The 10726-nt window shown below is 39.8% G+C and overlaps 2 protein-coding genes across 3 annotated transcripts in view; both read right to left on the bottom strand.

The window, feature by feature from the left end:
• Positions 1-34: 34 nt before the first annotated feature.
• On the bottom strand, positions 35-4175 carry d2hgdh (D-2-hydroxyglutarate dehydrogenase). 2 transcript variants are annotated; one of them, XM_079262519.1, is made up of 9 exons: positions 3461-4175; positions 3320-3377; positions 3095-3234; positions 2798-2991; positions 2505-2673; positions 2221-2364; positions 1984-2126; positions 839-1004; positions 35-739 (listed from the first exon to the last, which is right to left on the bottom strand). In XM_079262519.1, the coding sequence occupies exons 1-9, from the start codon at positions 3804-3806 to the stop codon at positions 477-479; spliced, it is 1623 nt and encodes a 540-aa protein (XP_079118645.1). In that variant the 5' UTR covers positions 3807-4175; the 3' UTR covers positions 35-476. The 2 variants fall into 2 exon arrangements, with proteins under 2 accessions (XP_079118645.1, XP_079118646.1); XM_079262520.1 differs by having other exon boundaries at positions 593-739; positions 843-1004.
• Positions 4176-6186: 2011 nt separating this feature from the next.
• The window catches only part of LOC306772211 (RNA polymerase II elongation factor ELL-like), a 9548-nt gene continuing 5008 nt past the window's right edge, over positions 6187-10726 (bottom strand). Inside the window, exons 5-10 of the mRNA XM_079261626.1 lie at positions 8924-9398; positions 8746-8830; positions 8602-8668; positions 8240-8411; positions 7351-7395; positions 6187-7270 (exon numbers count right to left, since the gene is read on the bottom strand). Of these exons, the coding sequence (XP_079117752.1) occupies positions 7142-7270; positions 7351-7395; positions 8240-8411; positions 8602-8668; positions 8746-8830; positions 8924-9398 (973 nt within the window). The 3' untranslated portion in view covers positions 6187-7141. The remainder of the gene's footprint in view (positions 7271-7350; positions 7396-8239; positions 8412-8601; positions 8669-8745; positions 8831-8923; positions 9399-10726) is intronic.

Raw genomic sequence — 10726 nt, forward strand, 5'->3', positions numbered from 1 at the left:
TCTTCTTGGCCTTAAATTAAAATGCAGAGCATCTGGACTCTGAGGGAAACCAGTCAACCAGTTGCTTTAAATAGTTACACTGTTCTAAAACAAGCTGATGCACAAAACTTTACCGTAAATCCAAACATATATCTACTTACACGGATGTGCCGTCACTGACCTCTAGTGGAAACCAGCTGGCACATTAAAGTCCATCAAGATCTGTTGCCTGCTTCATCTCACCCCTAAAGTCTGCTCTGTGTCTTTTCATTTAGTTTCCTACATCAGAGCAGAGGTAGATTAATGTTCAAACCATGTTCTCTTATGGCAGCTTGCTGAAAGACATTTAGAGGGAGATGCCTTAAAAAGTGACATTTTTTTATTTTTAACTTAAAACACATCTAATGACAGGAAAAGAAAGCAGCTACTGCTAAAAACATGTCGGAAAAACCTCGTAGCTTACGTGATGCTCTTCGTGGACACACATTACCTCACATTTATGCCAGATTATCTGGTAAAGTCTTGTATGGGTTGAGAATACCTTTAGGGTCTAGCATGGACTTGATGTTACCCATCAGGGTTACAGCCTGGCTCGGTTTACTGTAGTATATATAGTTCCTCTTCTTCAGACCCAGACCATGTTCTGCGCTAATGCTGCCCTGAAATTTGGCTGTCCATTCATAGACAAATGGCTCAATGGCAGCCAGGAGAGCAGGGTCCTTCGCAGGAGAGCTGATGTTCAAGTGGAGGTTGCCATCACCTATGGAATGAGGATGAGATGAGGCGGGGTGTACTGTTAAAACTTGATTAGAGTATACAATGAACTGAAATGTCCTGACATACCATCATGTGGTCTTACCTACATGTCCGTATCCCACTACACTCTTGGCCCGGCTCCCCAGGTGCTGCCTCATATCCGTCACCAGCTGGTAGATCCGCTCCACAGGAAGTGAGATGTCATACTTGTAGATAAAGCCATCGTGAGTCAGTGCCTCCGTAACACGTTCGCGCATGGACCACAGAGCCTCGAGAGGAATACATGGAGAGTCTGACTGGAAAGGCCTCCATGAAATGCATTTATGCTGGCACTAACTGCTGCTGTTCAGTTAAACCAGGCGTGTCAAACTCCAGTCCTGGAGGGCCGCTATCCGGTAGGTTTTTGTTGGTTCCCTCTACCAACACAGCTGATTCAAATCAAATAGATCCAGCAGCTTTTTGTCAACCAATTTTTGAGTTTCAGTCAGGTGGTTCGGAGCATGGAGACAACAAAAACCTGCAGGATAGCGGCCCTCCAGGACTGGAGTTTGACACCTGTGAGTTAAACTGTGATATAGGAAGACTGAATGCTGGGTCAGCACCTCTGGCTGTTGAGAAGTTGCCCCAGTGTCATGGAACACAATTCAATTCAACTTTATTTATATAGCGTCAAATCACGGCAATGCCATCTCAAGATGCTTTACAGACAGAAAAAATAACATAATGAAAGCTAATTCATAACAGCCTATATAAGGAAACCAACACACTGTTCTGTGAAGAGAATGCTGTTGCTATTGGACTTTTAGTTGGTCCTTACATGGAAAAAATGGCACAACGGGCACTTTATGTCAAAGGAACTTACACATGAATGCCAGGACTTGTAGCTTCCCTGTGGAAATTTCTATTGGGTCTGGATGATCATCGTTATTCACTTCATCTGTTTTAATGTGGCTAGCAGGTGTCCTCTCACGGCAGAAGTTACCAAATGTCTGAGTTTTTAAATCATGAAGACATACTGTACGTTACCGACCACAACACTCTGGCTAAATGAAATGTTTTCAGTTGTTCTGGGGTATGACTTGACTGGAGCTTTGTTGCACATTTTTGTTGTGTTAAAGACTAGGGCCACATTTAGCTATATGAGTTGCAGTAGGTTTCTTTTATTGCTTGCAAGTTTTCTAACATGCCAGTCTAGAAAGTTAAAATTATTTGCACTTAATAGGTTAAAGAACGCAGACATCATATTACCTTTATTTTTGCATCCTCAGTTGCTACTGTGCCATCGGTAACTAACAATGATGTCATCGCTTCCTCTAGAAAGTTGTGGAGTTTCTGTGCATCATGGTCTGTGTCAGATCCAGAAGTCTCTATTACAATGTAGAAAGGGCAATCTGCAGAGCAGAGGGCAAAGGTTAGTCTGTGTGTGTCTTTAATTATCATCTTATAAACTGATTAGTTGTGTGCACATTAATGGTGTACACCCACCAGAGATTGGATTGGGTAGTTTCAAGTGTGTGTTCAGCAGCCTCATACATTCACTGTCTAAGAACTCAAAAGCTGACAGAATTTCCCCCAGCATGCCTCTGCAGAGCTGGAATGTCTTCAGCAGCTGCTCGAAGGTCTCGCAGCCTGGAAGAAGATACATGTCTGTAAGCTTAACCACTAATCTACAAGAACAAACTTATTTAGATTTTTACCAGAAACATTTTTCTCTAAATACCATTTTAAACTAAAGAAAATAATAGAAAAAAAAAAAAAGAAACTCCTACCCAGGAAAACTACGTTAACAGATCTGGGTTTTCGTGGACACAGGATGGATACTGCAGTAATGACCCCCAACGTGCCCTCTGACCCGATAAAGAGTTGTTTTAGGTCATATCCTGTGTTATCTTTCCGCAGTGTTGCCAAGCAGTCCAGCACCCGTCCATCTGCCAAGACCTTTACACAAGTTACACACAAGACATGACCACTCAGTCGAAGATGGCTCTCACTATCAGGGCATGGTTTTAATTAAAAAATATTCATTAAAGGTAATCAAGATTCCTTGTTTATTTCCACTCACCACTTCAAGACCCAGCACAGTCCCATGTAAGGAGCCATATCGCAGCAACCGCAATCCACCCGCATTTGTCGCCACGTTGCCCCCGATCTGACAACTGCCTTTTGCCCCAAGATCCAGAGGCATGATATAGTCTCTGTCCTCTAGGTAGAGGGACAAGTTCTCCAAGACACAGCCTGCCTGACAGGTCAGAATACCTAGAAGAAAAAGAAATGAAAAAGAAGCATTAAAACTTCAGGCTAATTTTTAACTATGCTTACTTTAATTAATTTTTTTTACATGTGAAACTCTGAAACTTACCCGAGATATTGTCAAAACTAAGTATGTTGTTCATCAGGGAGGTGGACAGAATGATCTCATCATAAACTGGCACACTGCCACCGACCAGCCCTGTATTACCTCCTTGAGGGTTCACTGCCAAGTTGCGACGGTTACAATAACTACAGAAGAAAAAGAAAAGGACAGAAATAGATAGATAGAATAGATAAATACCATGTATTCACTCGTTTACTGTTTGTAAATTACCTGAGAATTTGAGATACTTCTTCTGTTGTCTGAGGTCTCAGCAACACTTCAGCAGAACCTGCAGGATATATGAGCACAAGCTACGGAAATGATGTACAATATCTTAAAAAATAAAAGATTAAATTCAGTTCTAGGCTTCACCTCGCACAGACTTGAGCCAGTCCACATTACAAGACTCCACTAGGTCAGGATCAGTGATTGTTCTGCCTGGTAGGATCTTCTTGAAAAACTCCAAATCCTCCTCAGTTACCTTGGAAAAAGGCAACCTCTGTGGAGCTGCGTCTGGAGAAGACTTGTGTCTGTCTCCACCAGCGTGCAACTTGCGACATGTGGACAAAAAAGGTGAAGTGCTACTGCCAAGAAATGGACGAAAATGACTCTGTAAAACTACAAGTGACATTTTGGCTGTAGATGGAGCAGTGCTGACGAAGTACAGGTGTCTCAGAGGAGTCTTCAATCTCACTGTGGTTTTGATCATTCCTGCCATAACTGGACGGGTAGTTTGACGATGTTTCCAAACAGACAGAAAGGTAGGAGTATGATAAAGTCGTACAAACGTATTATTTCCTGCAACTGGATTGGGAACCTTGCATTATTGTTGACCTGGTACTAGATAAAACACATCGCTGCAGTCACAAGCAGTAAATCCCTGAAGACTGTCTACTGATTTTAGTTAGCTTTATCGGTACGTAGCTCAGACTTACAAGAGTCTCCGTTTGCTCTCCATAAACGTTTATTTTACTACACGAATCCCTTGCCCATGTGTCTTTTTTTTCCCTGTCAAATAGTGCGACTTCTGATACAAAGTTCAAGGGCAACTTTGCAACTTAAAGATGGCATTGTATTTGTTTATATGTGCCGTTTTAGCAAGTAGTAGGAAGTGAGGGGGTTTAAAAGTCACGAAGAAGACGCTTGACCAATCAGACGGTTTATTGCACATTGAGCCAATAGGTGCAAGTCTTTTATTGTTTAAGCAGCCAATCCTTTTAGAAGATACAATTCGTGCTGAAAAAATTTTTTTTTGTAAAATTTAACATTTGATATGTATGTCATGTCTTTAAACATTTTATATGAATTTTACTTCTCTAATTTTGAGATATACAAGTTCTAGTTAAATTCAGAGCATGGATAATGACATTAAATGACTTGTGAACAACAGAATTTGATCAATTTAATACCCTTTCCTGTCTATGAATGCAAGGAAATGCTCTATGTATGATGAGCAGGAAAAGCCTTCACATATTAAACTTTCCATGACCATGGGAGCCATTTCTGATCAGATTACAGTACATTTGCTCAGCCTAGGTGCACAGTGCTGTGGAAATAGCTTTTAAAGAACACCCCTAAGTCAAAGTTTGTGCAAATGTGAGCTGATAAAATGACTTCAGGTTTCCAGAAGCTTCGAGGAATATTTCATAATTACACAGTAATATTAGAAAGGACGACTGTCACTAGAGATTTTTTTTTTTTTTTAAATGAAAAAAAAAGGACAATAGCTCCAGGTAAAAAAAAAAAAAATAAATAAAATAAAATGGCCTTTAGGTTTGATCTATTTAAAGAAGAACTGAGCAACCCCTCCAGTAAACAGAAACTGAAATACATAAAGAGGTCAAAATGTCCTTTGAGTTAGAGGTAATTCAGTTAGTGTGAGGAGATACAATTTCACCATCTGAAATTTGATAAACATTGGACATTTGAACACCATCACACACTTAAATGCCTCACATTACATACTGTATCTGCAATGTATCCAGTAGGATTTAAATCTAAATTTATGCTGAACAGAAGAAAATATCATCTTTTCAAAAATAGTCAGGTGTGTGTAATCCAGGTGCCATAAGGTAAAAATCCTGCCATGTTTTGGATCCACCTGTGAATATAGAACAGGTGTTTTCACTAACAGCCTCATCTACCTTGCTGTAGAGCTGAGTTAACTAAATCCAGCTGGTTTAGTGCCTGGTTGGAACAGCTGCCGGACAGAACTTTTACTTTACGGCACTTGGATCATAAACCTCTGAAAATAGCTATTCATTCATTCATTCATTCATTCATTTTCCGAACCGCTTATTCCAATTCAGGGTCGCGGGGAAGCCGGAGCCTATCCCAGCTGGCCCCGGGCGACAGGCAGGGTACACCCTGGACAGCTCGCCAGTCCATCGCAGGGCCACACAGAGAGATGAACAACCACACTCACGCTCACACTCACTCCTAGGGGCAATGTAGAGTGACCAATTAACCTATCATGCACGTCTTTGGATGGTGGGAGGAAGCCGGAGTACCCGGAGAGAACCCACGCATACACGGGGAGAACATGCAAACTCCACACAGAAAGGCCACTGTCCAAACCAGCCAAGGATTGAACCAGCAACCTTCTTGCTGTGAGGCCACAGTGCTAACCACTGCGCCACCGTGCAGCCCAAAATAGCTATTTATAACCCAAAATTACATCAATGTTCTATTATTCTTTTAAAATAATAAAAGAGGTGTAGAAAACCTTTCATAATAAAACAAGACATAAAAAGGTGCCTTATTCAGTTATTAAATACATGAACCTTATTATAACCATGTGAGTGTCAGCATCACTTGGAAGAGTAGGGTTGTCCAGCTAGTCCTTGAGGGCTGCTGTCCTGCAGGTTTTTGACACATTCCTGCTTCAGCACACCTGACTCAAATTAAATGGATATAACAGCCTATGAAGTTCTGCACAATGATTATTTTGAGTCAAGTGTGTCTGAGCAGAGATCCATGGAAAACCGACAGGATTGTGGCCCTCAGGGACCGGAGCTGGACACCCCTGGGTCAGTCAATCATTACAATCTGTAAAAGAAGAAATGCTATAAATAAGGAAAGTAAGACAAAATCAATACAAATGCATTTATTTGAAACTCGAGCAAAACCTTTTGATTTATTTATCGTGCATTCTGTAACATACACCACATGCATGTTTTTGTTTTTTGTCTTTTTTAAACAAATTCAGCCTACAGTGACAATGACTAGAAATTTGCTCTTCTGGAATTTAAAACCAGTTTCAATATAAACTTTAACCGAGGCTCATATTTTACATTCCCTGAAAACACTTGAAGGAAACATGTTTATCATAACAGTCACCAGGAAACCCACCAGAAGGTTAATACCAGTGAAACACTATAAACCCAGTCCAGAATGAGGAACTGTTTGAGGCTCTTTAGGAATACTCAGGTCAACAGATGGTCAACAAAACTGATCATACTACCAAACTTAAATCATATAGATGTCTTCTCAGGACAATTTTTTTTTATCTAAGCTGCCATCAGAAGAAACCCCTCATCTGCTATTCATATGGTCTTTGTGAATATGTACAGCGTGCAGCTTTTCTCATGCTTTCAGCTCAAAACATGAACACTGACATGGCAAACAGAAGACATAAGCAAATACTCAAACTGATTTACTTCACTAAAAAACTACAATGTGTGATGAATCTACAAATGCTTTTGGGCATAGCACCTCATCTCCACATGTTTCAAGTTGTTCTGGCTTTAGCAGAACGATAGTTATCCCTTGTGTCTGTGGCTGTATGTTTCTGCAGAAGCAGCCCTTTGGTAAAACCAGCCTGAAATAAAGACATTTCTCATCTTCTCAGAACTGGTCTCATATTAAAGGGCAGCTCAACCTCACAGTTACTGAATATCAGAAATGACTCCAAAACCTCACTGACATTTCAGCAGGTATGCTGAGTCTATGTTCAGTCTTGAAGTTGACGGCACTGATCTCAGCAGAATGAAGCTCTTCCGTTGCTTCAGGACTTTCCTTGAATTCGCCAAATTCAAATCAGACCAGGTCCTTTCATTTGGGATCACAGTGGTCCCCAGTGAGCTGCTGCTGGTCGAACTCCGATATGAGCTTCTTGATATGGGCCAGTTTGTTGTGCAGATATTCACAGCGAACTTTGTCCTGATTGTAGTTCGGATTGGACTAATGGGAAAAACAAAAGATATTTTGATTATTTATGTCAAAGTCTTCAGTTTTGAAAGAGAAAGTTTATAGAAAGTTACCTTTTTAATCTTGCAGTACTCTTGAAGAATTTTATTGTGAACCGTCTGCCAAAGAAAACACAATTAAGTCATGTTTTGTCACTTATAAATAAGTACAAATATAGTGGTTGAATACAAACTAAATACAGAAAATTGTGTAAATATTATCCTAATGTGAATATAAACACATTATGTACAAAGCAGTTGAAGTAAATATGCAGCAGTAATAATTAAGCTTGACAGAAGCAAAGCCAACATATGTAAAAATGCATAATAGATACTTGATGTGATGATAATGAAGCATTTCTGAGTGATTGTTTTTATGTTACTTTTTAACAAACAAAAAGGCTTTGCTTTGTACATTTTACCTCTGAGGCATGAGGATAGACAAATAGAAACAGATATAAAAGCAGAAAATCTATTAAGATGAATTACGTGCTTATCACTGCACCTCTGCTTCTATTATTTCAAGTCAAGATATGTGTCATGAAAAAGGGTCTCCAGCCCTCTTATTGTGAGTCCAAAGCAATCTTTACCATATTGATATTAAACACGGTGATATTGCTTTAAGGATAATATTTTTATTCATACTCTAGGAAAAGTCTATAAATGATGATGTATGAGTCCATTTTTATTCAGCAAAATAAAAGTTCAAAGATAGAAGCAAATCTTAATGAACAAACCAGCTGCTTATTATCAGTCGCTGATAAAGCTAGTGCAAGTTAAATAGCATAACATATGCACAGTAAATGCTAAACTTATGATGAATACCTCTGGGTTGAGCATGGTTCAGTTTCTTTTTTCTCTTCCCCTTCCCATCACAATTCCTCACCTTTTCCATCACATTTGACCATTTTAACTTTTTAGGCACAAAAATGAGGAAACCAAAGTGGCATTCTGTTGTGTCTACCTTGTATTTGTGTGAACCGTGGTGAAGTTGCTTAAGTTGCGTGTCCAGCTCCATGAACTGTCGTGTTACGCTGTCGATGCGAGCGTGTAAATCTCTGTACTCGGTGTACTCCTTGTTGAAGTCCTGTTTGTAACTCTGTCTCTGGCTGGGGCTGCAAATCACTGTATACTTCCTGTGCAGAGAAAGTAGAGGAAAACGTTTCCATTATAATCCAGATTTGATGGGATCCACTCCTGACATAATATATTCTCCAGTCTGATATCATAACAAACGGATACCTAACCCCAACTTTATTCTCTCTAAAAGCCCTCAGAGAAATTCTGACCCCAGAAATGTAATGACTCAAAATAATCACAACTTACGATAAATAGTCCTCTACATCAGTGTCCACCTCAGGCACGTTAGAGTCAAATAAACTTTCAGTCGCCTCTGAAAGAATGAACGATGTCAGTCAGATGAAAAGAAAAATAACTGAGGTGACAAGTCAACAACTGTTCCGCCCTCACCTGAACAATCCAGGGAGACTTTATCTGCATCTTCCGAACTCGGATCTTTTCTCCTTTCCTTTCTGTCTCTCCATCCATCCTTTTCCTTTAAGAACAAAAACCCAAACCCATATCATCAGTGCACTGTCTAAAAATAGATACTGTAAAGAACCATAAACTAAATTAACTGTCTTCTCACTTGTTTGTGTTTACTCTTCTTTCTTTTGCTTGTTCGTCTGCTCAGATTAGGAACTCTCACAGGGGATGGGGTACAATCCGAGTTGGGTTTACAGTGGTCTTCTGGGTCTTTAGGCACATCTTGAGCTGCATCACTTGGCTGTAATCTTTTGGTCACATCTACCCCCTGTTGACAAACTTCTGACAAGGATTCAAAAAGCTTTTTTGGATCGAGAGAGTTCCTTTGTCCTTCATTTGCTCTCAATTCTGTGTCTTTATGAGCAGCTTGTTTAGATGGCCTCTGGCTAAACTTTTCACTGGCAGTTCGGCTCGACAAGTGGGATATCCTGGGCTTCTTGCTGGCCAAAGGGTCAGTGTATTCCTCAGGTAAGGAGTGTTTTGGGCGGTGTGCTGGTGAAGAGTTGGGAGTTTCTCGAAGTGGGCTAACCTGGGCCTCAGGGACAGTGAGGAGGGTCTGTTGTGGTTGAAACAGTCTCCTGCAAATAAAGCAATGTGCATTAGCCACAGCTTAGACCCACATAATTATCTTGCATCACTGTTCAGTATAAGCAGCACAGCCCGGCTCATGAACACATGCAGGTGTTGGACATGCAGGAAAGAAACCTGATGAAGAACTAGTAGAACAGCCTTTAGCTGACTTTTATTGAACCATCTTCTGAAGAGGAAGTGCTTCGAGCATCTTTTTAATACAATGCTTCATGTTACCAAGAGTCATGTGACCACACCAACCACGGCCTCATTATGTCAGATGTTAAAGACAAGCTGCTTTACTAGGATTCTGAAAAGAGTGAGCTTCTCAATTTCTAAAGGCTTTCAAAGAGGTTCCAGCCCCTTTTTAATACAAATATGCTAACAATCATTATCCCATTTGCCTAAGCACCTTATTTCTTCTGCTTTTATTGTTTAAAGAGACTGAAAGCTGGAAAAGCCTCTGGTATTAAAGATTATTTTGATTTAAGTAACACCATAATCCAATGATGTTTCCATAACCAAAGTAACCCAATCGCAGCCTTTGATCATTTCTATTGAGGACAGAAGAAAGAACAGAAATAAAAATAAAAAAAAAAGAGAAACACAGGGTTGAGAACATATTCTTAACTAAACAGTGACTCAAACATTAGACACGTGGCAGCCAGGAAGTAATAAAGCCTCAATGATTCCCCTTCAAATGAATCACATATGCACAGCTGCAACTGCAGTTGTGTCAAAATGATTTCAGCGCTTCACAAGGCTTATGTTTCACCGTCACTTGCTCTACTAAGTTAGATGGGTTGCATAAAACCCCATCGGGTCCCTCTGGAGATGCTCCCTCTCCAGGGTTCAGGTGTGTGAAATGTAAACCGTCACCTCAACCCAAAATCCTGACTCATTTGACTAGGTTTACACTGAAAGTTGCTCTTTACCCATTCTGGGGGTATGTATGTATATATATATAAATATAATTAGGGTGGGACTTTAACCCGTTATTTCCGATTAATTGTTTACAGAAACACTTACGCGTTAAAAAGATTTTGCATTTAATTGTGGATTACACAGATGCACACACCACTTCTGCTACTAACTTAGCCGCATCAGCGCTATATTTAGCGCAGTTTTAAGCCATTCAGTAAGTTTATTTAAAGACAAAATGAACATTAACAAGTCTAGCATCTTTTTCTGGTGGTATCAGGGACTCTTGGTGAGTAACATTAAAAGAATGTTAAAAGAAGATTAAAAGAATTTTTCTAACATATGTATATATACATATATATATATTTATATATATATATATATATATATACACACACACACATATTATATTTAT

Source organism: Telmatherina bonti (genome assembly GCF_933228915.1).
Source record: "Telmatherina bonti genome assembly, chromosome: 22".
NCBI classification, from domain to species: Eukaryota; Metazoa; Chordata; class Actinopteri; order Atheriniformes; family Telmatherinidae; genus Telmatherina; species Telmatherina bonti.

Coding starts and splice junctions, on each gene's coding strand:
- d2hgdh (XM_079262519.1), bottom strand. CDS start 3,806: ATGGCAGGAATGATCAAAACCACAGTGAGATTGAAGACTCCTCTGAGA. Junction 2,365..2,504: donor TGTTAACGTAGTTTTCCTGG/GTAGGAGTTTCT, acceptor ATCTTCTTCCAG/GCTGCGAGACCTTCGAGCAG. Junction 1,005..1,983: donor CTGAGGATGCAAAAATAAAG/GTAATATGATGT, acceptor ATTCCTCTCGAG/GCTCTGTGGTCCATGCGCGA.